Source organism: Candoia aspera, chromosome 5 (assembly GCF_035149785.1).
Source record: "Candoia aspera isolate rCanAsp1 chromosome 5, rCanAsp1.hap2, whole genome shotgun sequence".
NCBI lineage: Eukaryota > Metazoa > Chordata > Lepidosauria > Squamata > Boidae > Candoia > Candoia aspera.
Window position 1 is genome coordinate 31,686,258 of NC_086157.1, and position 27,835 is coordinate 31,714,092.

The window sequence follows — 27,835 nt, forward strand, 5'->3', positions numbered from 1 at the left end:
CCTGTCGGGACCACAATTGGGTCTGGTGGCTGTTACGCGTAGCAGCACTCGGGGCCAGCCTTCGCCTCCTTCATCTGTTATTCCAGCGCTCCGCCCTCCGGTTCGCAAGCCGCCTCCATTGTTGGGAGGATTGCGCTCTGCTTTTGTTTTTGCGCTGCAGTCTGACCCCTGGCTTCTTGCTAATCCTGACAAGGTGTCCCTTGAGCATGACCTCGCCTGGGTGGGGGGGCGTTTGTATGTGCCTGACTCTCAACGTTCTGCTATACTGGCCCGTTCTCATGACAGTAAGCAGGCTGGTCACTTTGGTTTTCTAAAGTCCCTCCATTTGGTCCGGAGACAATTCTGGTGGCCCACCCTGTGGAAGGATGTCAAGGCCTATGTGGCTTCCTGCCCTGTCTGCACTATGTCCAAGCGTGCTGCTGGTAAACCGCAGGGGCTCCTACAACCTGTGGCTGACCCTTCTCACCCTTGGGATGTGATCTTCATGGATTTTGTGGACCTACCCCCCAGTCAAAAGAAGACTGTCATTTGGGTGGTCAAAGACTATTTCTCTAAGCAAGCTCATTTTATTCCCTGCGCTTCCATTCCCTCGGCGCAGCAGCTGGCTAAGCTTTTCTTGGTACACGTGTACCGCCCGCATGGCTGCCCCTCTCGTTTGGTGACCGATAGGGGCACACAATTTACCTCAAAGTTTTGGCGGGCTTTTTTAAAGTTGATTGGCACTGAGCAGGCATTGTGGACCTCTTGGCATCCCCAGACGGACGGATATACTGAGGTCCTTAATGCCACACTAGAGCAATTTCTTCGTGCTTACATAAACTACCATCAGGATGATTGGGTTGACTTGCTCCCTTTCGCTGAGGTCGCTTACAATAATGCTGTTCACCAAAGCACGGGGCAAACTCCTTTTTGCATTGTTTCTGGTAGGGATTTTGTTCCCATCCCGGAATTTCCCCAACCTCCAGCTCCGGCTGTGGCTGCCTGTGATTGGGGCTCTAAGCTGGCTGATTCCTGGCCCGTTATTCAGACCGCTCTTCGAGAGGCTCAAGCAGCCTATAAACTGCACGCTGATAAGCACCGCCTCCAGCAGCCCGCTTTTCAGGTGGGGGATTTGGTCTATCTTTCTACGAAGTTTATAAAGTCTCCTCAGCCCTCTAAGAAGCTGGCTCCTAAGTTTATTGGACCCTTCCCTATTATTGCAGTGCTAAATCCTGTCACTGTTCGTTTGGATTTGCCTCATAATTTGAAGCGCTTGCATCCTGTTTTTCACTGCAGTTTGCTCAAGCCTGCTCAGGACTCATCTCGCTGGCATCCACGCCCGCCTCCCCCTCCACCGGTCATGATTGATGGGCAGCAACACTTCGAAGTCAAGGAGGTGCTCGACTCTCGCAGGCTTCGGTGATCTCTTCAGTACCTGGTCCGCTGGAAGCATTTTCCCCATCCTGAATGGGTTGCTGCACATGATGTTCTTGCCCCTGATTTGATACGTGCTTTTCATGTTGCTTATCCTTCAAAGCCCTCTGCTTAAAGATTTTTGGGGGGGGGGCGGTATGTCATGTTCATCATTGCGGTGTTTCTGCATCGTAACGGTTCACTTGCCAAAGTGCTGATACGTGTGCTGGCTGGGAGGGTGCTGCTGAGAGCCTTGTACAGGAGACGTGCTGGACTGTGCCAGGGAGGAATGTGTTTCGGCTATCTCTTAAATGTCAAGGTCTTTTTACCCGTTGATCAGCAGAGCTCGTTAGGAGCACCTGGGAATGTGGGGTTGTACTGGATGCGAAGGAGGGGGTGGGCTGATGTTTGAAACGATGCTATTTAGTTTGAGTTTAGGCGCGCTTTCCTCATTCTCAGCTTTTTACCTGTTTGCACTCTATTCTAAATAAACCCAGAATCTGAATTGTGATTTTGAGTCTTAGAGTTTTATTTGGATTAAGGCAATCATTACATAAAGCTGAGAATCTTTGTTCAAACCAACCTTGCTACTCTTTATGCTCCTGTTAGGTTTCCCCGTCACACTGTTTAGGCTTTGAGGAGCTGCTCTGGGTTGTATCTTCTGTACCATCTGGTGAGGCTTTACAATATTTATAATGAAGGTCAAAGTCACAGTTTCCAGGAGGTGCATTTATGCACATGTGCAGGTTGAAAATTCATCAGATAAAATGTAGTATAAATGCCACAGGTATATGCTCAAGATTTTTTTTTAAGCAAAATCTCCAGTTGTTGGGTTGTTGTTGACACTGCGTTGTCATTGCCCTGTCCCTTTTTTTTTTAAAGTGGGTTTCTAAAGTTGCACTTTAAACTTTGCTCATCCTGTGTCTTTATCAAAGAACCACCGTTAGGCTGGCAAAATTCAGAAAACTACGCCTAGGGAACCAAAATGGGAATTCACAACTGGATATGCTTTTTCTTATTTGCATTCATTGCTCACCCAGTACACCTGACAGGTAGGATGTTTTGCTCACATAATATTAACTGGATTTCTCTTAATTTTCAAAAAAGAAACAAGAGCACAGGGGAGGGATATAATAACCTCTCGTTATTCTATACCTCTAAGAGTTAATTCCCCCAAACCACAGTTTGGTATATCTTGCTATGGCAGAACTCTATTATTTATGATTAAATACGTGTTTGTTAATTAGTACTGGCATCCAGAAATGATTGGTGCCATTTACTTCTTAATGATAAAATGGGAGTGCAATCCTATGCATGATACTCAGAAGTTAAGTCCCATTGAGTGCTATCAGACATTCCCCAGTGAAGGGAAACTAGGACAGCAGCCTCAGTTGTAAAAACAATTTTGTTTTTACCAGAAAGAAGCGTGCCATGGGAAGGAAACTGAATGTTTTGCTCCTGTCTTATCTCCTCAGAATCCATTGCTATAGATCAGCCTTTCTCAACTTTTTAACCGTGGAGGAACCCTTGAAATATTTTTCAGGCCTCAGGGAACTCCTGCACATTCAGGCTCAAATATAGGCCAGAAGTTACAAAATTATTGTATTTGTTTCATGTGTAAACCTGTATAGGTAGATTAACAGTGTTCTTAAACCAAAAATAAAGAATGAAACTTACCTCTTTAAGTTTCCCGAATGTGAAATAATTAAAATAAATCACGGTCTCCCAGGGAACCCGTAGTGATCTCTTGCAGAACCCTAGGGTGCCACAGAACCCTGGTTGCAAAACCCTGCTATAGATATTCTACCAGTCCCGGGGAAGGTGGCGGTGGTGCTTGGAAAAAGAAACCTGCAAATTTGCTTCAGGATGAAGTATTGCAACAAAAATGAGCAGGCTTAGTTTCTCTCACCTACAGACATGTTTTGTAACAAAAATGAGGCCGTTCCCATCCAGCTTTATGTGCTATTCAGTACATAGATGGATAACCATAGTTGCTGTCATCCTACCCAATTTACCATTTTAACCCAGCATCAAATGTATTCATTTTGCCATTACTGTATTGGGGAATATTGTGTAGGATTCCCATATTAATGTTTGCAGATGCGTACCATAAGTAAGTAATCTTCTCATGGACCTTCTCCCCCCTTCATGGTATCATCATCTAACCATTCATCTCTTCCAAGATGTTCAGTCTATTCCAGCCATGGAGCACAAAGGCATGAGGCTCTTCTGAATCCTTTCCATACTGAGGCTGGGCCAAGATGGGGATGGATTATGTCCTTTGGGAAAAGTATCTGATGTTCCCCTTGTCCTTCTCTTAAGTATTCCTGTCAACAGAAGATGCAAATCAAGTCCTGACAAGATCCAGGCGTGCTGCTTTTATGTTGTTTGAGGAAATTTTCCAAGGGAATTTAGAAAGAGAATGCCTCGAGGAAAGATGTACATATGAGGAAGCAAGAGAGGCATTTGAAAACACAGAAGAAACTGTATGTATTTTCAACATCAGCATTTCCCATACAGACAAGTTAATTCCCTTATCAGTCAAGCCCACAGTCACAACATCTGCCAACAATTCATTCTGGAATTGTAACCATTTCTGTACAAGTGCAGAACCCTTAACCAGTGTGTTATGTCTGCATTCCACACAACTCAGCCTGACACCTGTTGACTACCTTAGGTTAATGCAGGCATGCCTTCTCCACTTCAGGGTCATTTCACTTTTTGGGATGAGTCTGAATTGTCCAAACTGGGTTCTGCCCTGTACCTCTCTGAACCAAACTACAATTGAAAACCTGAATCAGTCTGAACAGTGGCTGAAAAGGAGAAGGGGGGTATTAAGCAGCTTTCTGCTGCTTCACAATGCAACTCTCCTCACGCATATCTGTGTTGCTTGGCCTGCTTTGGAACACAGGTTTCATGCTGTTCTGGAATAGCACTAAACCTGTGTCCAAAAGGAACCAACTATCATTTGATATCTGAGAGATGGACTCCCTTTGAAATACGCTCATGAAAAACACTTGCGCTAAACCAAAGCAGGTTTGACAAACAGACAAACTCTTTACCATCCGTCACTGCTCTCCTCTTCCCAACTGCGCCTCATATAACAGGGAACGGCTGCTGGATGTCTAGTGGGTGGGAGGGAATCCATCAATCCCTGTCCTTAACATTCAGCACCACTTGTCAGTGCTGTGCCTGTGGAAGTAGCCTATTTTATGCTGATGTACAGTAGCTTTCTGTCAGCTCAGGGAGTGATGGATAGTATTTTAAGGTGGCTGTGGGGAAGAGCCCAAAGCCAGGGAGGCAGTATAGTGTTCTGCGTAGCATCCCAGAAAATGTACGGGGGCAATAAAATTACCTTGATTTGCTGCAGCCTATCCTGCAAAAAAAGGAACAGCATAATCATATTTATGTCTACTCAAGAATAGGTCTGTGAGTTCAAAGATGTTGACCAAATGCTAGGGCAGTGTTTCTCAACCATGGCAACTTTCAGAGGTGTGGACTTCAACTCCCAGAATTCCCCAGTCAGCAAACTTCTTTCTAGCTTTAGGACACTGCCTGTCTATTGCTGCAAAATCACCTGGCTCTGAAAAATCCAACCTTTATTCAGGCTGTTTCAGGATGACTTCAATAAATCAGGTTCCTGAAGGGAGATCATTTGTCGGGGGTTAGCTGTGAGCTGTCAAGAACTGGGAGCAGAGCCAAGAATCCAGCACAGAAAACTTTTATTGGTCAGGAAATCTCTGAATCCGGCCAAAAGGGAATTCTGAGAGTTGAAGTCCACACCTCTGAAAGTTGCCACGGTTGAGAAACACTGATCTAGACAACGAGTCCCTCACCTTATTCCTTGGAGTATTTGATTGCATAAGGTAAGCAAATTATTTTGGCCTCTTGGAAGCTTTCACAAGGGTTTCCTGTGTTGCTAAATGGAAATCTTTTGAAGCTTTTGCCCAGAAACAACCATTAAATCCCCTGCAATATTAGATCCACCATGTTTTGGCCTTTCATTTGCAGCTGAAACAGGGAAGCTTACTCTGCCTCATTAACAGTATACCTTGTGTCCCTCTCTTCTTTTGTTTGGGGGGGGGATGTTTCTTAACCCTGGCAACTTTAAGATGCATGGACTTCAACTCCCAGAATTCCCCAGCCAGCATGTCTGGGAATTCTGGGAGCTGAAGTCTACACCTCTTCAAGTTGCCACGGTTGAGAAACACTGTGCTAGGGAGTAGTAAACGTTACACTGCAGTGTTGAGCAGCTGTCTTATGTCCCTTGCAATCAGTCAGTTTTACATGTTTACAATTGCACAAGAAAACATTTACATTTCTTTTTTCCAGGATGAATTTTGGAGTGGTTATTTTGGTAAGTATTTAAGAAGAAATTAAGAAGTATTTCTTAACTGAAGAACTCTCAATGTTTGTGTTATCTTCTGAATCACCAGCAGGATGGTGCTACTCTAAATGACACTGTAGAGAAGATGCTGCCATTAATGCAAACTTTGCTTGTTTATTCTTAGCCTTCTTTGGGAGGGAGGAAGGAAGCAATTCCAGTCAGTGCTATTAATCCAGACTCCTTGCTTTAAATCATATGAAAGAGTTTTCAAACAATTCCAGGCTAGTCTTGCAGCAGTAATAAACAAACATAGAATGTCATAGAGCAGTGTTTTCTTTTAAAAAGAAAAGTGATGTCTTTACATACATAATGTTTGATGGTTCTTTTTTTAAATTTTTCATAAATCCACTTACCCACCCTTTAAATGGGTCTGCTTATCCTTAGTTTGTTATGTTTATTTCCATAACAAATGTATCCCTAGGAATAAATCGTGTTTATTTGTTTTGTCTGCTTTAATTTTTCCAGAAAACTAGTTTTCAAACCTTTCTTTAGAAAAATACTAAGCTTTTTCAGACACCTTACCAGATCAGTAGACTAATCTCAAAGCATTTCAAAATCATCTTATTTATGCATTTGTTTTTTTTTTTATTTACTTTGAATTTCCTTCACAAGGGAAACTCAGTGATTTTATTGATGCCTAAACAAATGAATTTACTAAAAATACACATTTACTAAAAATGAATCTTAATACAAATAATTTATCTAGCTAGGCTTGAAAGCATTCCACATGTTGGCAGGGTGAGACTATCTCTGAATAAAGCAGAGGGTCAAACTGTGGTCTGTAGGCTGAAGAGAGTTCTCGGCCCATTTTTGCAGCCAATAGTTAGATCATGCTACCAAATTATTACAGTAAAATGCAAGAAGAGTGATGAGCATAAATTAAGGCTTTTGTTAAACAAACATGCAAAGTGACTGTATTAAAGCTTCTACCAGGCTTACACTTATTTCACTTCTAAACAGTATCAGAAAACAGTAGAAAAGAACTGAGATTTTTCAGTCCTACCCAAGTGACATTACTGTATCATTGCTCCCTGCAACTTTTAGAAGATATGGGTTTTTTTTTTAAGTTAAGTGGTTCCCCCCCCCCCAATATAACAACTAAAGAACAGAAATATTGCAAGCAGAATTTGATCTGCCTGAAGGAAGAATTATTTTTCAGGTATGGTTGATTCCCACTCACCTATCCCCTTTGCCTGAGCCTGTTGGTCTCTTTTCAGGATATATGAGATCTGATCCTTTTGTTGATGGTGCTTTTTCATAAAGAATATTCTGGGGGTGTGCTGCGGCCACACCAGGAGTCCTGTCTTTTAGGAGCTAGTAGCATTCAGTGATCACCATGGCAGGAAACCATGGTGGGTGAAGCCAGTCATACAAGAAAGCAAATAAAGGGTTTCGTTGTCATCACCAATTATTTTATTTCTGGTGCCTATGTTGGAAATAGAGTATAAGTGGTGCTTCAAAATGGTGCTTGGCTTTGCAACATGCTAATTTCCCTATTTTTGGTCTTGGGTGTCAAGGAAAGACGAAAGGAAGATCAGTAACTCACTACTGATACAAATCCTGTTCTTATACAATGTTTTGATCACGTAATTGATCAATCTGCCCAAATGTAGAGTCATCCATATGGATTGGGACTACAACTGGCCCTGCTGATTGGCAGTTTTCAGGGCGGAGGTCCCACCTCTTCTAGATGGTGTCAGATTGGTGAAGAGCGAGGATCATACAGAGAAGAAAGGAATTCAAAAATTTAAATTGAGCCTAGGAAATTCTTATGGAAAAGTTGCTTTAGTATCTTGCAGATAAACAGCTGAACATGTGAAGAAGAACAAAATGTAAGTTCCCTTGTTAGAAAGCTCTACATGTATGTAGGTTTGTTTTTCTTCAGGTGGTGTACGGTGTTCTTCCAACCCCTGCCTTCATAATGGCGTATGCAGGGACACCATTCGCAGCTACACATGTGACTGTAGAGATGACTTTGAAGGAATAAACTGTGCTTTTGGTAAAAATCAGTTTTTCTTTATCAACCAGCATGTGTTACATTACTTCTTGAAAACATATGGGAGATTAGTAATGGTTCAACAGAATAATCCAGGTACTGTAGATAATTTGGCTTGGTCTCTTCCAATATTAGGTGCCATAAAAGAATTCATAAGCAACATATGGTCACAGTGGACATTTTTCTCTTTAAATCCTTCTGTTTTGCAAGCAGAGATACTGTATTTGTCTGGTTCTAGAAATGCTCTCCTGCAAAAGAAGGGGCTGAGATTCTTTGGAGGCTGACTAGATAAGGAGTGGGGAACTGATTTTGTCCAATTCCCCTTCCCCTGCAGCATTTCAGGAGATCTTTCAACGCCAATATGAATAGATTTTCAGGAGAAAAAAAGTTTGCTGCCACGTTGTTTTGGTGGCAATAGAGACAAGAATGCTTAATATAAATGGTACTTTCTCTTCTGCCCAAATCTTTTGCCGTGGTTGAACAAGTCACGCTTCTCCTCCCTGCCCTCCCTTTTTTCTTTTTGGACTACAGAGCCTTTCCCTTTCAACACTGTCTCACTGAAGACAAACCACAGAGTCATAAGATTATCCGTGGGGTGTGTGTGTATGCATTTGCAAAATGAACGTACAATAAGTCTCCAATAGGCTGTCTACTTTATGAGGGTAGTAAAAGATGAAAATGAAAAATGGTTAAAAACAAATTACTCACAGCCCATCCAGTGATATCATTGTATCGTGCCACACTTCATAGAAAAATACACTGTTGTCCCTGTACCTTATTCATAAATGAAGTTCTGCTTAATCAGTGCATTGAAAATTACAGCAATGTGGAATGTTTTGGCTGCAAATACGAATTCATTTTGCCATGAATGATCACCACTAGATACAGTCCAGCCATTTCAGCCCATTGTGGGGCTTTTCCCATTCTTAGTTACTCAATTCTATTACCAAAGATTACAGCTGACTCTATGCATGTGATTCATTCCAGAGTTAGTCATATTGTAGTCAGAGAAAGGCTGCAAATAACAATGAGACTTCAGATAATGATTTCAGTGAATCTTCTCTATGACTAAATCTGGGGGCTGCTCATCATTCTCCAGAGCACAGCTGCAGCCTTTGGTTCCAAAAAACTTACCAACAACTTATGGGAGCTGGAGAATCTGCACGTCTCGCAGAAATAGGGTCTGGCAAATGGTATTCCCATAGATGGACTGAAAAAATTAATAGCCCTCAGAAAACAAAAAGGACAAATAATAGAGAAAGGGAGTACTTGTTGATTTTTTGCAGAATAATTTCATTATTTTACTTTCCATTCCATGTTTGTCCTCTAAAAGTGGCATTTTATTTTCCATAGCTAAAAATGAGTGCTGGCATGAAATCCATAAAGGGTGTCAGCACTTCTGCTATCCAGAATTTGACTCTTATCGCTGTTCGTGCGCCAAAGGCTATGAACTGGGGGAAGACAGTAAATCATGCATTCCACAAGGTATGTAGAATTTTTTTTAAAAAATGAGTGTTTCTGAAGGTAACCCAGGAGTCAATATTGTACAAATATTAAACAAATGAATTGAAATTATCTCTGGTTCATTTGTCAATAGCTGAGGTTGCATTACGCACTGGGAGAAGATTAGATATTGCAATAATCCCTTGACTGAGTATCTGTTCAAAACGTAGCTCATTCTAAACCTACCAAGCAATGTAAACAAATCTCACTACCACTCTCCCTTTAGGAAAGGTTGAGTCTGCACTCATTAGGAATAATTAACAGCTTTTGTCCTACTGCAGCTTTACTCCAGAATGTCTATAGATATTAGAAAAATCAACTATCAGAAAACAAGAACACATTTTAAAGCAACAAAGCCCGGGTTGTTGTTTTTGCCTCCTCTGCTACATTGAATACCAAAGTTATGAGAAAAAAATCCCTGTAATTCCAAAGATGTTACAATCTCCAGATTGCAAATGATAGCAAAAGAGGTCAAGGTATGCTTGCTTCCATCAACCAAGGACCCGATTTCATGTTTAAAAAATGTTTATCTTAATCAAATTAACAAAAGGAGTGGCTTTTGAAAGCTACCCATTAGAAATGATGACATGGGTTTTTCCTTACAACATATTGCTAGATGGATGTGCATGTGGAAGACTCCAAGATCATCTTTCACTTCAACTTAGTGCACCTGAAGAGATCTACAGAGAATTCCCCTGGCAGGTACCAAAAGAGATGTGGAGCTGTTTTGAGTTGGTCTGGCTGTAGGGGCTCAAACGGAGACTTGCCATGCTGCAGATGCACAGTGACAGGCACTGCAGGTTGACAAATCCAAATCACCATCATCAATTAGAAAAATAAAATGTAAAATATAAATTACAGAACAAAATTAAAGTTAGTTGAGGGGGTCAGCTGATTTCAGGTCTTCACTGCTGCCCAGCAATAGGTGGCAATTCTCCTTGTTTTATCTTGGTTAGTGTCTGATGATAATAGTTTAGTACAAAACTCAATTGTTTTGCCTGGAAATTGTTGGAGGACTGGTGCTATATAATACTTTCAGAAATCGCAATTGAGGAGGACATACTCAACAGTTTCTCTTTCTCCATGGACATAATCTTTCATGTGTAGGTGTTATCTTTTATCTTATGTCTAGCTCTAAAGAATTCTTCCCTTAGGCTGAGAAGGGTTAACATGCTCAGATAATTCACAGATTTCCGACCATTCTGGAGCTCCATGCTAGGGAGCTAATTTTGGCCTGTTGGCTAAGAACAAGTGTAGTGTGCACTGTTTAAAAATTTGTGGTGTCAGAGAGAGCATGTGATTCTGTGTATTATTTTTGGAATTCTGCCTAAACGAGGGCAATTTTTTTTTAAGAGAATAAAAGCAGGATAATCCTTCCTCTTACTATCCATTTGTGCTTTTCATAAATTCTGCTAGTAACTTAATCTGGATTTTCTGCCCCATATTCCTTGTTAGATCCCACCTGGTCATAACAACTCAGGGTTACAGGTAGTCCTCATTTAGTGACCATAATTGGGACTGGCAACTCAGTTGTTAAGTGAGGTGGTTACTAAGTGAAACCACGACTGTGCTTATATTACTTCAGTTTTCCTTTGCTTTACAGACCTACAAAGGTCGTAATTGCGAGGATCGGTCAGTTATTTTTTTTATCACTGTCGTAACTGTGAATGGCCACTGTATGAAGCAGTTGCTAAACAAGGACTACCTGTATATCTTTATTTTGAAGCATAACACTAACATTGGCTTAAAATCAGGAGTTTGGTAGCACCTTTTCTAGCTAACAAATTTTATTAAAAGGCCTGAGCTTCTGTGAGCCATGGCTGTGAGCTGCACAGCTTTCCTCCTATGTCAACCGACTTATCAACTATCCAATTCACAAAGGCAGTGATTGCACCTGCTAGTAGCTACTTTTCCTTATAAAGCAATGTTCCATAAGCCTGCCCTATCAGCAGCAGCAGGGAATGAAATAGCAACATATCCTATCTAGTGGATGTAAAGAGCAAGAGAAACTCTGGTTTGCTTTGTCTTTAAGGTCTTGCTGTTAAACTCAGAAGGAAAATGGATCTGTGGAGGTGTTCTCTTGAAAACTAACCTTGTATTAACTACAGCTGAATGTGCGCTGCTGTCTCCTGCTAGTGTTGTGGTTGGTAAGTAACCCAATGACTGTTTCTCTCAGTAATGGGCTTTTCAAAGCAACAGAAGCTCAAATACAGCAAGTAAAGGTACTAGCAGGCCTAGAATGCTCGTCCTGCAACACTGCCATGCTACTGTTTTGATGAGAGAGAGAGAGAGAGAGAGAGAGATCCTGATTTTCAGGGAAGCAGAAGAGATTGCTATCACCTTAACTGGCAACACTAGCCAACTTTGCCTGATTGCAAAAGTTAATCACGGTCAGCCATAATTACTATTTGGATGGCAGACTTCATAAGGAAATCCCAGGACTGCAGGCTACTCTAGAGTCCTAAGAACATTGTGGAAGATAGTTATGACAAAGGACTTCTCTATTCTAGCCAAGAAAATTACATTGTGCATCCATAATACCACCATGATTCAAGCTTGACTCAAGGAAAATTTTAACCTTATCTTAGGCAAAAACTGGTGAAGAGCAAGGACATGTTAAGGAACAGTAAAGCTGCATTTCCCCAGTGCGCACACTCATCATGCAGTACATTTAACACAGCCGCAGTGACGCTCCATACTGCACAGAAACCATTTAAAAAATAAAAAACATATTACTAACTGAAATGTCACAAGATTACTGAGATTTCTGTGTTCTCACATGAGATCTTATAAGACTGAGTGTAAGAGTGTTAAAAATCAAATCTGATTTGGTGATCTGTGCCATTTCATTTATTTACTCCTTCCTAGGATCACTGAAGGGACGTGGTGGCGCTGCGGGTTAAACCGCTGAGCTGCTGATCGGAAGGTCGGCGGTTCGAAACCGCGCGGCGGGGTGAGCTCCCGTTGTTAATCCCAGCTCCTGCTCACCTAGCAGTTCGAAAACATGCAAATGTGAGTAGATCAATAGGTACCGCTTCGGCGGGAAGGTAACGGCGTTCCATGTCGTCATGCTGGCCACATGACCCGGAAGTGTCTATGACAACGCCGGCTCCAAGGCTTAGAAACGGAGATGAGCACCGCCCCCTAGAGTCGGACACGACTGGACTTTACGTCGAGGGAAACCTTTACCTTTACCTAGGATCACTGAAGATCACATGATGTGGAAAGGTTGTCAAGCCCTAGTCTAGTGTGATTATGGATATATTCCTTACGTTATTCCCTATATGAAAATTCCTTTCATAGAAATTGCATCATACAAGAAATGATGGGTTATGGTGTGTCATAACCCACCAGTCATCCAATTATAGGTATTTTTGCAGGCACTGCTATAGTCACATCTGTCCACCACCCCTAAGCCACAAGATTCTTCTAAGGGTGACAAAGGCTGCCAGCCCAGATATTCCACTGAGTGAAATTGGTGCCACCTCATGCTAAAGCCAAACTGTCTGAATCATATTGCAAGACTATTCTGACACACATTTTTGCCCCTGCATTTCCTCATTTGGGGTTCCCCTCCTTCCATAATGCTATACGAACTAGTGGTTTCATCCCACTATATTGGTAGGACCAGCCTTGGTTACATATATTATTCACATTTCTTATTTCAGCTCTTGTTAAATAGGACTTCCTTTCCACTGCACCTGCTCCAGGAGATTGTCTACTCTTCGGAGCAAAAGGAATAAATTTGCTCTCTTTGTTTCACTGAACAATGATCATCCTTGAACAGAGTCCACAGATCCCAAAAGAGACACATAATCCATAAGCAATATTGTACATAATAATTTCAGTTTCATATACTTAAGGGTTTTCAAGAAACTGCTCCCTCTCTGTAATCATTTTCTCTATTCCATAACATTAGCAATTTAAGTGGAATTAGCAAGATGGCGTTTTTTGTTTATTTGTTTAAAATGCATGAGTAATGTAATCCCAGTTGAAACAAAAGCTATTGCAATGACCAATGCGTACATTTTTACCTGCACAGGCATCAAAAAGTTGCAAAGAGCGAATCAAGTAATACCAGTGAAAGAATCACATACACACATTCGCTATGACATCACCACCGGCGAGAACAACCTGGCTTTGCTAGAGCTTAGTAGCCAAATTGACTGCGACAGTGACCATTTACCCATATGCATTCCAGAAAGGGATTTTGCAGAGCATGTGTTGATTTCAGAAATGGAGGGTACTCTTAGCGCCTGGAATGCAAATGGAAGTCACCTGACACCCTCCCTGGTGGAGAGGTCTGTTTCATACCTCAGCGAGAATGACTGCAAACAAATTCTCAACAGAACTTTGATAACAAGGGAATTCTGTGGGTACAGTCAAGTGCAAGCAAGGGAAATGCTTGTGGGTGGAGGTTTTAATGCGGTTCCCTATAAAGGCACATGGTTTCTGACTGGGATTTTAGAACCATGGGCAACAGAAACCGTTAACTGGAAAACACTTGTATTTACCAAGACCTCAAGGTACATGATGTGGTTCAAACAAATAATGGGATAATGAAACATAAAGACAAAAAACCTATATAAAATGAGTAGCCAGCGTATAATGTATTCAGGTCTGAACCACTGCTGTAAATATTATGTATGCTTATCTATGAAAATAAAACTTTTTGCCTTCCTCCAGTACTCTTTCTACGAACAAAACAATGATTCACTTCATTCGCCTGTGTGGAGAGATTTCATAAAAAATTCACAGATAGATCCAGTGTCTGTCCCAGTATAAATCAATAATCAAAGTACCAATTTCACTGATTGTAAGATTAGGTATTAAATCTTAATACCTTTTCACAGTTGTGTGTATTTAATTTTGTATTCTCTTCAGGGGAATAATCTCTGTGATCACCGTCAATATATAAACATGAAGAAATACAAAGAAGAAAATCTAGCACAATGACATAAACAGGAATTTTACTGTAAACTAAATTCATTGCATGAGTCCTGCAGATAATTAAAGACATGCTGAATAGGAGCCTAAAATGGCTTATAGGTGCTGAAAGTGAACTGACAACACACATGCAGCCTCGCTGAAAGTATCCTAAACTTATAATTAAAAAAAATAAAATAAAATTTAAAACACCCTATAAAATGGGCTTTTCTTTTTACTATTATTTTTCATTTCCTACATAAAGGTTAAATTAAACGCTGGAAGATAATGCATTAAGTTATTTTATTTTTAAAATATCACAGCAACAGTAAAGGTGAAAACATCAATTATGGTAACTTTATGAGCAGAGAGTTCACCAGAGATCATCAACAGAATATAATGTGGTTTATTCAGTCTGAGATTTTTACCAAGAATAACTGGATTGGATCAGAAAACTTTTGAACCAGTAACACATTTCTGATGGCATAATACACAGTTCATTCTGTACCTACCCTGAAAACTGCTCCGCAGGGTTGGGGAAAATTGCCTTCCAGAAGGTGGTACTGAAGACTACAGAGAAGGGATCGCAATGAGTGGAAGAAACTGGTAGAGGCTGTGCTGCTCTCTTCAGTGCTGCAGTAATCTCTTCAACAGGTCCCTATTAGCTCCCCATCGACTTGTCCTAAATGCAAAGACTGTTCCACCCTTTGAAGGAGGCTCCTGCCTGTGAGCAACATTCCTCCAATCTCAATTCAGCAGACAGTAGAAAGTGGAGGGAAAGGATTTTGCTTGCTGACAACAAGCTTCTGATGCTGATGTGATATATAGCCCTTAATATGACCCTGGTGTAGGGAAAAAGAAGTCCACAGGCATCAGTCTTGTAAATCTAGAATAACGTCCATATATCTGTTAGGTTTCAATATTTATTTAACCATGTACATTGTTTCAGTGTGTGCAGTTTTGGAAATATTAGTTTCAGATCAGAGCAATATTATTCACAGGGCCATGCTACGGGTGAGGTTGTCTGATTTCTGCACTGGATAATTGTGAATCAGGCATGTACAGGACAGAGGGCTAATGTGCGTTGAAGTGAATGAGAGAGAGAAAATAATGTAAGAGAGTGTATAAGGGTAACAGATTATTCTGCATCAACATTCAAGAAGGAAGCAAAGCCACTGCAAACAAAATAGTGTTGAGACTAGTATTCTGAATCAGTGGTCCTTTACCCCTTTTCCTGGTCTTGAATAATGTCATTACCCCCACCCAAAGAAAAAAAACAACCCCAGACTCTTGTTTTGCATAAGAGTCTCAGCAGAGGCAGTCCCACACTGGATTCTCAACTCACAAATTGCTCCATTACTCCCAAATTACTCCCAATTTAAGAACCACTGTTCTAAATCAACTTGGCATCTCCAGATTACCACAGTATGAATATATGTATTTATAAAGTTAAATCCCAGAATTCTAAATCAGGATGATTTTCACCATGCTAGGTAAGAATCTGGGGAGTTAAAATCCAACACAGGTGCTGCACTAAAAGGTACCGAACAGCTATGTTGGGAATAAAGGAATTCCTTTTCTTAAATTAACATTGTGTTGTATAATCCCTTATACCCATCATTTTAAGTGGCATAGCAGCTGATATCATGTGTGTCTATTTTCTCTCAGTCCGTTGCCTTCCAGGTATACCAAGACCACAAATTCCTGAATTCTCTGCCAGCTTGATTAACTCATTAAGCTGTCTGGGGATTTTGGGATCTGTTGCTCAGTGAAGCCCAAAGGCACCAGGCTGCAGAAGGCTGGTGCACTCTCACCCTTACACAGCTAGGGATAGCAATGTTCCTCTGGCCATTCACCAGCACAGTGTTTTTCAACCTTGGCCATTTGAAAATGTGTGGACTTCAACTCCCAGAATCATGGACACATTGAGAAACACTGCGCTAGTGATTGCTACCCACCGTTAATACTAAGTTGGAGAAATAAGCAATGGAGAAAGAGAAACTTGTCCAATCCCATTGTCCTCCTGAGCAACCATTTGTCCTTTTGTGCTTATAGAATATACAGACTACATTCGTTGTATATAAGTGGGGTCCAGAGACATTAATTTCACAGTAGAGTAAATGTTGTTTTTATCCATGCCACATTACAAATGCCAACACTTACCATGTAAATGAGATTAGCCAAAATGCACTGAACTTCATCGATATCAACATCAGTGACTTTCATGAATTTCAGGGCAACCAGAAAGGCATCTAGAGCCAACTGGTGAGTTTTAAGTAACAAATATCTGAAGGAAAGAAAAAAAATCACAGTTGCTATCACTGATAGTAATTCCAATCTAGGCTACACTTGAACCTCCAGATCTATCCTTTTGCTGCCTACTCATATTTCTGTGAATGGAAACATGTGAATATTTTACTTTTCTGAGAAAATTGTATGTGGATTCTATATTTGGATTCTGTCAAAAGGTCTGGTGGACCAGCCAGATTTCATTTCATCTAAGAGAGTTGAATGTGACCACTGTAAATCAACTGGTAAAGGACCAAGCAAATTCTACAGTTTCTATTAGTCCCTAATATCTGGAACTAAACTGTCCCATTATTACTTTAATTGGGAAATGAAACAGAATCTTGAGATTCTAGTGACAGATTAGGCTTAAAAGCAACCCAGTAAGCATGCCTGCTATTCCAGAATAACTCAGCCAGCTTCTTTAATATTTAAAAAGCATTGTTTACATCAATAACTACAAATGCTTAATCAAAACAGAAAGTAAAATTCATCTAAACCAAACAATTCACTTTATTCCCTGAATGTGACTTTTCTTAGCTGGGTCTGTATAATTAGTACAGTCAGGAAAGATAACTTTCTAACTCCCACCTCAGAGACCTCTCTTTTTTAAAGCACGTAGGGAGTGTTTTCTTTCTCTTGCCAGATATTTGGAATAAACTTTGCAGGTAGGTCTCTGAAAACTGAAAGTGTGTTTCTTAAATGTTGAACATACTACTGATTAAAAATACAGAGTTTTAATTAGCAGAAACTTCTATTCAGGAAGATGCTTAAAAGCCAGAGGCTCTTTGTTCGACAAGTGGGAGCCTGCCATTTCAAAATACACTCCTTACAGTAAAGGGAAAGCAGATACTATAGTTCTGGTTGATGTGGCTTTTTCCCCTATTATAACATCATCATATATAGTTAATGACACCTTAGCCATGACCAGCAATATAAATGATATGCTTACACTTTCTTGAAGAGATTTCTATAGGTGATGATTTTCAACTTCTCAAGAATAAGGAAGATACCGCAGCGAATGAAAAAGGTCTCATGTTTTGCCAGAGTATCATTTAATAAAAGAAGGTTCCCTTCACTAGAAGAATAAAAAAAATAAAGATTTTGAACATTCCAAGAAATTCATAGTGACTGTATCTATGTATAACTAGGGACGCATAATAACTTAGTGAGTGATGAGCAGCAGCGAGTAGCTTCGTAGGAGTTCCTCTACTCATTTGATTTTTCCAGTATCTTAGCCTCTACCCCATGTAGCCAAGAAGAAGAGGAAACTGAAACTCTCTTTCACTTTATCCTGGCATGGTATTACATGAGAATGTGGAATTCTGATCTAACAGTCCAGGAGTTACAGATTCATTCAATGTTTCCTTTCGGTCATGATTCCTAGCTTTCTCAGAGGTGTTATCTAAATTAGGCAACCATCAGTTCTGATAATAGTTAGTCCATTCCCATTTTCTCCCTTCTTCCGATTTCCTGACATAATTGCTCCTTCCCCCCGACCCTCCTCCTACATGAAATTATAAGGGCACCAAAAGCTCTTTAGTAATCTAATGAAAGCATCCTTATTCCACACTGCACAATATTAATAACCTCCCATTGCAAGGAGTCATCCTGCTACAGGACAGAGAATAGATACAACAGGCATAGCATTCAGCTGCCTGGAGAGGGCACATTGACTCAGCACCAGCAACCAGCATGTTCCTCAGGAAGAAGCCCAGAAATAAATTAACAACCAGTTTGCAAAAAACAGACCAAACCAGTGAATTAGCACTCTAGCTTATATGAAAGAAGAGGTCTAGCCAAAGTAAAGCAGAATTTTGCTTTATTCTTCCTCCTGGTTTCACGGAGGAGAGGCAAGGAAAAAGTCCACAAACCAAGACTTCACCTGAGATGTTTCTGCTGATACATATCACACTAAACCAATATTTAGAGATGCCAATGTTGAGTGCATGGATTGGCAACTTTTTGGGTCCTGGGATCCACTTTGGGAGGGGTAGGACTGCAATGGGCAGGGCACTAATGCAAAGCAGGCAGAGTTACAGCTTATACATGGGTGTGGTTGGGATGTTCCCTTTATTTTATTTATTTATTTGATTTCTATAGCTGCCCATCTCAGCAAGTGACTCTAGGCGGAGGGGAATGTTGGTTTAATCTGCATTACATTTCTCACTATTTCATTACACTAAGGGACTAGGAAGAGGAAGCAGAAAAAAATCTGTGTCTTCTTCTGGATTTTTTTTTAATATAATAGCAAAGCAACATTCAGCAATTTGTGTTATCTGCACTGTAAAACAAATATTGTTTGCAGTCTTACTAAACTAATAGGATTACAAGTATGCAATTCCATAAATGAAACTTACCTCACAGCTTTTGTAACTTCTGCAAACTGCATGAGGTCATACTTTTTTAAAAGCTGGACCATTGGCATATGGCCCTGAAAATCCAAGCACAATTTGAAACTCAGTGCCAAAATTAAATGCACCAATAATTAGTTTTTTCCTAAAGCTATAAAGGTCATGAGTTGTTCTACCAACCACCAACACAGCCAGTTTCCTAGCACTACAGAGATTATTTCTGAGTACCTCTTGCCCAAGTAACATCCAGCATATGTAGGCAAGATCCTAATGGGGCCCAAAACTGGATCATATTGGGCCAAAGTCGTATCTATAAAATGTCCTAGAGCCCAGTTCCACTATATGCTATTCCAAGTCACAAAGCCATCCTTGGACAGAAAGACATTCTAGCAAAAAAAAAAAATCTATTGGCAGCAGTCACACTACATTGGATCTGGTTGGAGTTTAGCATTTAGCATAAGGTAGCAGAGAACTGCTCTGTCTCCTCTTACTGTGTTCTGAAGCCTAAAATACAGAACCTGCCTTGTGAAGAAGTCCAGCACTTTATTCCTAAGTGCTCACAACAGGAGTTCCAACTAAGAAGTCCTGAAAGATTCATCACTGATTCCAGCTCTCTGGAATCCAGTTAGTGATTCGCATCTGACAGCACACCATGTGCTCAACCTAGCTCGTTTTCCCTGATCATCTGGAGCTACAACACTCAAAAGGATTAACAAGTACACAGCTAACAACTTCCTATGCCTAGTGGGACCCAAATCTTACAGGCCTGCCATAACCTTTACTTATGATGGGCAACTCCATAATCTCTGGCAAATGTAGGGCGCACTCCCTAATTCTTTACAAAGTGCCAGAACATACTTTAAGACTAGGGAACCCAGTGCGGCAATCTGCTGATACCTGACTCGACATTCATCAAGCTCCATGATCCTCATCATTTTTTACATTAAAATTTATTTTAATTTAAACAAGGTAGGGAAAGCATGCAGAGCATGGCCTCTGGAATTCTTTTTAACCCCTGTACCAGCAGCAGCCTTAGGAAGCATCTGTACTTTCTTCTGGGTATTGAAGTAACAAGTTGTAACTGTGTGTATTTCTGCCATACCCTTATGTTGCATCTGTGTATGTGGGCTGCATACACTCAACTCTGGATCACATGACCATGAGGGAGGACAGAAGGGGACTTAGAGGGGTGGAGCCAGTAGCATTTTGAGCCACTGTCCTACCACCTTCCCCTTATGGAGGCACATAGGGAATTTTTTCTGGAATGTTTTTTTTTACAGTTCCAAGACAGATCTGGCCCATTTCTATGCTGTACCTTTCTTTAGCTGACTTCTCACACCATGCCAAATTTGGTCCCATTCTCATCCATTTTTAAAGAGCCATCCTGCTGCCAGACAAATGGACAAACAGATAAAGTCCTGAGCTCTTTACATAATTTCTTTCCAATGTCCCATTGGGTTGGCAAGAAAAAAAATGGGAAGCTAGCACGCTACAAAGCAAAGTGCCAGCTTCTTCCATTACAAATGATGGATGGTTGCTGGCCTGAGCTTTGTGTGGAAGCATGTTCACCTGCCAGGAAAAAGCCAAGTCTCAAAAAGAAGCTAGAGTGGATAAAAACATTCATGTAAAAGGGCAGGCCCCCAGCAAACTTGTGAGAATGCCCAGGACATATTTTCATAATTCCAAATTCTCTCACTAGTCCCCAAAAGTTGAGAATCCTTTCTAGAGGAAGTCTGGTAAGTTCAAATGCCACTCACCAGTAACATTTTCACTGGGAGCAAATAAATCAGTATCATCCTTTTGTTTTTCTGACTGGAGCGGTGACAGTGCTCAAAGGCAAAAGACAGATACTCTTCAGCTGCAAGAACACAAAGAGAAGGAGTATCGTAACTCATCAACGTATACCATCAGCAAGTACTGAGCAACAATACATCTTTTTAGCAATCTTTCCAAACGTGGCTCTATACCCAGTGCTGTGGAAGATTGCACATATCAAAGCTTCCTTTTCAAAGTGTATGGTTTTTCTATGCCATATCAAGGCAAAAACAAAATCAGCTGAGATTTCAGCATCCATTACGCATATTAGAGAACCGTAATGATTATTCTGAAGAGGGGCTTGTACAAATACTCAAGTTTAATAGCACTGTTCTCCCAGATCATACTTACCCCTGAATTTAGCTACATCAGTTTTTCTGAAGAGCAACAAATGCCAACCTCCCAATCTTTGTCAGGAACTTAAGCACTTCAAAAACAAGTCAGTGCTCAAAATCGAGAGGAATGCTCTATTTTTAATCCACCTAATTTATGAGTCTGGTTTAACCTGAAACAAGACCATCTTATTCTTCCCCACTTCCTACTTTAACTCTGGAAATAATAAATGTACACAACAAAAGGAAATCAACTTTTAAATTTTTAAATCACCAAGCACAGCTCAAAACACAAGAATATGAAACTATTTATGCTTAGTTTGATGTTAAGATTGCCATATAACTACAGGAAGGACCTCATATGCTCTTCTTTCCACTAAGCTTCTATAGATATTAATCTCTCTCAGGTTAGAGCAGTGTTTCTCAACCTTGGCCACTTTAAGATGTATGGAGTTCAACTCCCAGAAGGCTGGGTGGAGAATTCTGGGAGATGAAGTCCACACATCTTAAAATGGTCAAGGCTGAGAAACATTGGGTTAGAGGCTAACTGTGGCCAATGCTATACCATCAGTAGTATCAACACAAGCCAGTGTTAATTCAACATATATGACTAGTGAAAACATAAGTGCAGAAATACTGGCTAGATCCAAATGGGTAGAAGGAATAGCAAAATGGGAAAAGAGGGAGAAGAACCAGGAGAATCCACAGCACGCTAGACCTTCTAAACATGAATAGGAAATAATGCTCCCTCCACACAGAGCTTAATGAAATTAGTAATATATCTATTTCGGTAACTTGTACTTCCAATGAGTTTTGATGGAGTTTATCCATAGTCGTACACCTGTAACCTGCAGTACCTTTATGGTACTGGGGTCAGACCAACTTTTTAAAAGTGTATCAATGTGCAAAAGCTCTTAGCAAAAAAGTATATTAATATGATAAATACCTTGTTTAAAATCACTATCAAACATGGCCTTCCTTCCAACGTAATATCTGTATGTAACTCTTTGTGCCATGCTATATTCATCTTTAAGGTTTGAGCTATCAATTGCTCTTATCAATGGTTTACACAGGTGAAGTTTATTGATCTGGAAAGAGCAACAATGTTAGTAGAGGGGATACTACATACAACAGCAGTCTTGAATTAAGAAGAAAGAATTTATGACAAACTTTGCAAGGTTCATGTCATACCTTAAAATAAATTTTAAATAGTTGATTCACCAGAAACAACATGCCCCACTTTTTTGAATCCTCAATGCTGGCTCGACTGTAACAAACATTACAAAAACATCAGAATCAAAATTTAGCCTTAAACACACATATTAAGCTTTGAGCCACATTTCCAAACATGTGCTTTTGCACACCAAAATCACAACCTAGGTTTGTACTAACTTCATAATCCTATCCACATGCACTCAGAAATGTTCTACTGAACTCATCAGATCTAAAGTGGTACATAAATGTTACGAAGGCCAATTCCAATTATCAGACTGATTGATAAATTAGTATTTATATTAATTTTCAACTCAACAAATTCAGATCTTAAGATTGAGAAAACTTTGTCTTAAGAAAAATGATCTCTGTTTTGGATAAGGATGGTTAATGATTTTTCACAATGAAGATCCCAAAGAATTTGAAATTCAACGTATGGCAATTTCACAGTATCTCCCAGGTCAAGGAAGACTGACATATAACGAGCCTACAGACCAGTTTACAAATTGAAAAAAAAACAGGTAATATACATTTCTAAATAATTTAACCCAGGACTAAGAGAATGTACTCACGTGTCACTTGCACATACACGGAAACAGCTCATAAGAAGTTCAGCTGCTTTTTCCAACATGTCACCAACTTTGCCTTTGCCTTTTTTTGCCAGTTGTTGATCAGCCTATCATGACACAACCATGAGATACAATCACATTTAAGCCTTTCCTTCGAATCACTAAGTTGGAACAGAATACACATACACACTGAATTCAGATTCAGTGTATATATAAGTGAGCAAAATACCTATGTGCGTTTCTGAACATGTTTCTGGCCAAGCACAGAGCATCTCCAATTGTTACCCAGTCCATCCCATTCTCTTCCACTCCTTCAGCATCTAATAACTTTGTGCCCAAGCAGCAATACTTACACTGTTGGCAAAAATTCGAAGATCAAGTGCTACTGCATACATAATAGGCAAAGCCCTGGCAAATGAAAATCCAACACAGGGTTAATCTTACAAACAGTTGTGAGGTGAAAAATAATCTGTTGCATGCTTTTAAGCATAGCAACAAAACACATTATATATTTATTATTATTGTAACTTGGGCAATGAAGTTTTAGTTTCTAGTGAGTTCCTTTAATTTGCCCAAAATACTCAGGGACATAGAAAAAGCACAGCAAATATCCAAGCCCACATTTATCCAGCATGAATGAGACCTTGAGAGATTTCATGGCTCTTTCAAATCCTTCCATGGGCTACTTTTAATATCTGTTGGGGATAACCAAATGGCTAAAGATTATAGGATGATGATTATGATGGCTAAAGACTATAGGAAAAGGCTAGCTTAATGCAAATAAATAAAATCACACATTGATTTAGTTGGCTTTCCATCTTTCTTTGATCTCCATGCCATTCTCCATATATGCCTTCTTGGTCCACCAAGAGAGCATTTTGCTTCCATTTATCTTCAAAGTTGAGGAACCTTTGAGATACTAAAATGGGTCATCCCATCTTCTGCAATCTATGTAGAGTGGCAAATTTCTCATCAGACCAACTCATTTATATTTTGAGGTACAGATTTATGTTAACCAGGTACTTACCAGTTTTCTTCTTTGTGTGCTTGAAAAGCTCTCAGGAAAGATGTACAGAGTATAGGGAATTTGATGCAATATGATTCTTAAAACAAATCATGGAATTTAGTGACACAGCTCTACATTATGAACCCACAGCTTATCACTGATGTGACAAGGCAAGAATAATGTCCATGGTTTAATATGGATGTTCTCAGGACATGGATGACAGGAGCCACTTAAACTCTGATCAGAAGAGGCCACAACTATTATGCCATGCTGCTAATTACCAAATGTTAGCATACTCCTTATCTGGGAATGCAAACCTACTGACTATAAATGCCAGTCATGAAGATTCTTTAAACTGGGTGTGTTTTATACAACCAGTACTTCATGCAAGTGTCCCATTTGCCCAGCGATCTAGTGAAGCCCAGGGTTTTTTTCAAGTATTTTTTTTTCAAGTTTTCCAACTATACTGGTTTACTTCTTCTAAGCCAGTGTTCCTCAACCTCAGCAATTTTGAGATGTGTGGACTTAAACTCCCAGAATTCCCCAACCAGCATGCTAGGGAATTCTGGGAGTTGAAGTCCACACATCTCAAAGTTGCTGAAGTTAAGAAGCACTGCTCTAAGCAATGGATCCAACTATTTACTTGGCCCTTAACACAACATTGGTAATTCCGTAGTTTGTGCTGAAAACTCAACTCCAACTTCCACTGCAGATTTTTAAAAGAGTGAATGGTAAAGGATATTGTACTACAACTGTTTGGCATTTGTAAGCTTCTACAAAGTCATGGTTGGCAACCGCGTAAGTACACCTATTAAGAGAAATGAAAGATGAATTTTAAGTAATAACCAAAACTAAGCGGTGTCATATTTTCTTTACCTCAATTTTAAAAAGCCTAACCATATTTTTCATTAGTCAATTTGCCCAAATTGTGCTGATTCTTGCTTCTTAATATACATGTTCTGCAACACAAAATATCAGACTTCTTAAATGGTAACAAATGAATATTTGTTATATTTATATTATAAATATAAATATATATTATATTTGCTCATTTCATTTGCCAAAAAAAGTACTTGAGTAGAATGCAAACACCTAATATATCTACACTGTTTTACTTTCTATTTTAGAACTTGTCAACTACAATTCTGTGCAAATACTCATTTTGATGATATAGCTGTTTTAAAAAAAAAAAAAAAAAAAAAACTACCCTTTTTTACACTATTTCAGCCACCTCTACTGATTCAGAATAACTGGTAAGGTATCAATTTCCTTAGCACACAATTCCATTTGTGACTACTTGGACTACTTGAAAGTAAGCTGCGCTGTGTTCCCTGCATCTTATCCCCCACAGTTTTACCTTAAGTGAGCAGCGAACATCTCATCATAAGGTGGTTCCAGCACTTGTTGACATTTTTCTTCTGGAGATGAAAGCTAGATATAAAATAAAGACCAGAGGAAAAATGAGGCTTTGCTGCATGCAACACAATTTGACCATAATCCTCAGGCTGAAGAAGTACAGCTTAATTGCCTGTGGTTTTTTTGCTTATAGCAGCTGAAACAAACAACAAAAGCAACTTTTTATAAGTAAGCTACCTGGCCATATTACAATTTTTAAGAAGTCTTGAAGTAATTTAGAGTATAATTGCTTTCAGTCAATGATATACAGTACATCTGGGTAGGAATCAGCGTGACTGGAATCAGATTCAGGAGTGACTAAGATTCACATTTTATAACAAGGATAAATCATGAATGCAATTCCAACAAGGAACAAAATGAGCTCAGAAGGCAATTAGGTTTCAAAACTTAACATAGGGTGGTACATGCTAAAGCAAATCCTTGCACAGAGCAACATTTAGCTAGAAGCTGGCCCTTTTGAAAACACTGTATAATATATTGATTTTAGAATCATAGAATTGTGGAGTTAGAAGAAACCACTAAGATTATTTACTCCATTCCTTTGCAATGTGTAGGAAAACCAGTTAAACCTTCCTTGAGAGGTGGATGTCCAGCCTCTTCTTAAAAAGATGGAGAACCAGCTCTGTAGGAAGACTGTTCCACGGTTGTATAGATCTTTTACATTGGAAGACACCTCTTTGTTGGTAAAAACATAAGCAAGACTGCAACAACTTTTAGGCATGGAATCCACAGCAAAGCAATAGTTCAAAAATGTTCTTTGAGGTATTTTCCATGACTCTAATTATGGCTATCTAACAATCCTATCGCAGGGACGCGGTGGCGCTGCGGGTTAAACCGCTGAGCTGTCGATCGGAAGGTCGGCGGTTCGAAACCGCGCGGCGGGGTGAGCTCCCGTTGCTCGTCCCAGCTTCTGCACACCAAGCAGTTCGAAAACATGCAAATGTGAGTAGATTAATTGGTACCGCTTCGGCGGGAAGGTAACGGCGTTCCGTGAGTCATGCTGGCCACATGACCCGGAAGTGTCCTATGGACAACGCCGGCTCCAAGGCTTTGAAACGGAGATGAGCACCGCCCCCTAGAGTCGGACACGACTGGACTTTACGTCAAGGGAAACCTTTACCTTTACCTTTTAACAATCCTATATATTTCTATTCAGGAATAAACAGGACTTGTTCCTCTATTCAGTTCAACAGGACTTCAGTACATTTATAGGATTGCAGTCCAAATTTGTTACCTGCAGTCTAGGATTTGCAACATGAGGATGTTTAAATGACACTAATTCTGCACAAAATAATCCATCTCTGCTGTCAATAGATTCTAGTACCTGTGAAAGAAAACAATGCAAATCTAAAATTAGCATTATTAGAGGACCAATAAGAAAACTTTATTAATTCCTGCTTATTTTAACTATTACCACCATGGTGTCCAGCAGTATGAGGTAACATGTGATCTCCCAGATATTGTGAATACAGTTTCCACCTTTCATTACCATTGGCTGTGTCAGTTGGAACTGCTGGGAACTGGAGGTCATGAATATCTGGAAGTCACATGCTGCCCATGCATTTTATACTATGGAGAAACCTCTTAGAAACACAGAAAGAATAGAGCTGGGTCCTGTTACAAGTCCCATTTCTTGGCAACTAAAAACAGTAGTGACTAATGAAATAAAAAAAGATTGTGACCAATTTAAAGTGATATCCATTCATTTCTTTCTAATAAAAAATGAATAATTCAAAATAAACACATTCATAGAAATAAAACTTTCAGGGTTCAGAAAACTACACACCCTTCCTGCATCAGTACATTATGTAAAAACTTTATATCTTTTTTGAGATTATGATTATATTTACATGTAGGCTGCCCACTCAAGCAATTCTAAGAGATGGAAGGGTGAGATTGATGATAGAAGAAATGGCCATGTAATAGTTGAATGGAAATTCAAACTGAGGCATTCCCTAGATCATCTGCTTAAGTGCTGATTCAATTTGTAAAAAAAAAGTAGAGTAAATAATAAGTAACATTATATTAGAAAGAGAAATCAAAACATGCAGAAGTATGAGTGCTGGTTAAATTTACTGTTCTTTGTAGACAGTTTAAAGGTAACTTAAACTTAAAATGAATTTAAAATGCTTTTAAATGTTTGTTAAACCTATGTTTAAAAGTGACAGAATAGTGAGCAACAATCACTATTAACCCTGAATGAAATTTAGTCCATTAAAATGTTATTTTTAACAGATAATTTCATGCAATTATTGAAGGACAAATGCTACTACTATTTCCATGTATTCTCAATAGAGCATTATCACGTCTGGAGGAGTCTGAGCCAAATTAGAAGACATTTTCAAAATATACCATAATGAACGACTAATAGCAGATGAACAATTTTTCAAATTAGACTTGAATTACCTGCTGCAAATATTGGTTGATACTGATATGTGCCATCGAAAGGGTACTGCGTAAAACTAAGTGAATGCTTTAATCTGAAAAATAGCAGATGTTAGCACAATAAAAACAGTAGCACAAAAGTTTGCCTCTCTTTGAAAAGAGCCCCAAAATCCCAGCTAGCCTCAAATCCTTTAGTACAATGATTAAAAAGCACTCCAAGGAAAGATCATGTACCCTCCTGTGTTTATGTAACTTC

At 39.7% G+C, this 27,835-nt stretch overlaps 2 protein-coding genes across 2 annotated transcripts; one reads left to right on the forward strand and one right to left on the reverse strand.

Annotated features, from left to right (window-relative positions):
- Positions 1-2,322: 2,322 nt before the first annotated feature.
- PROZ (protein Z, vitamin K dependent plasma glycoprotein) lies at positions 2,323-14,017 on the forward strand. The gene is made up of 8 exons (XM_063304865.1): positions 2,323-2,444; positions 3,715-3,878; positions 5,725-5,749; positions 7,665-7,778; positions 9,129-9,260; positions 9,895-9,980; positions 11,311-11,425; positions 13,321-14,017. Exons 1-8 carry the CDS (start codon positions 2,378-2,380, stop codon positions 13,836-13,838), a joined length of 1,221 nt encoding a protein of 406 aa, XP_063160935.1. The 5' UTR covers positions 2,323-2,377; the 3' UTR covers positions 13,839-14,017.
- Positions 14,018-14,594: 577 nt separating this feature from the next.
- On the reverse strand, positions 14,595-27,794 carry PCID2 (PCI domain containing 2). Its single transcript, XM_063304866.1, has 14 exons — positions 27,601-27,794; positions 26,429-26,518; positions 25,136-25,209; positions 24,521-24,586; positions 23,800-23,841; positions 23,126-23,180; positions 22,776-22,879; positions 22,183-22,258; positions 21,938-22,079; positions 20,602-20,702; positions 18,851-18,924; positions 17,443-17,568; positions 16,368-16,491; positions 14,595-15,046 (listed from the first exon to the last, which is right to left on the reverse strand). Exons 1-14 carry the CDS (start codon positions 27,634-27,636, stop codon positions 14,957-14,959), a joined length of 1,200 nt encoding a protein of 399 aa, XP_063160936.1. The 5' UTR covers positions 27,637-27,794; the 3' UTR covers positions 14,595-14,956.
- Between the last annotated feature and the right edge of the window lie 41 nt (positions 27,795-27,835).

What these genes read in the sequence shown, in the direction of transcription:
- PROZ (XM_063304865.1), top strand. Translation starts at nt 2,378, where the DNA reads ATGGGAATTCACAACTGGATATGCTTTTTCTTATTTGCATTCATTGCT. An exon ending in TTGAAAACACAGAAGAAACT is followed by an intron (nt 3,879 to 5,724) that starts GTATGTATTTTC and finishes TCTTTTTTCCAG; the next exon opens with GATGAATTTTGGAGTGGTTA. An exon ending in AGGAATAAACTGTGCTTTTG is followed by an intron (nt 7,779 to 9,128) that starts GTAAAAATCAGT and finishes TATTTTCCATAG; the next exon opens with CTAAAAATGAGTGCTGGCAT.
- PCID2 (XM_063304866.1), bottom strand. Translation starts at nt 27,636, where the DNA reads ATGGCACATATCAGTATCAACCAATATTTGCAGCAG. An exon ending in ATGTTCGCTGCTCACTTAAG is followed by an intron (nt 24,587 to 25,135) that starts GTAAAACTGTGG and finishes TTCTCTTAATAG; the next exon opens with GTGTACTTACGCGGTTGCCA. An exon ending in TATTTAAAATTTATTTTAAG is followed by an intron (nt 22,080 to 22,182) that starts GTATGACATGAA and finishes TGCTCTTTCCAG; the next exon opens with ATCAATAAACTTCACCTGTG.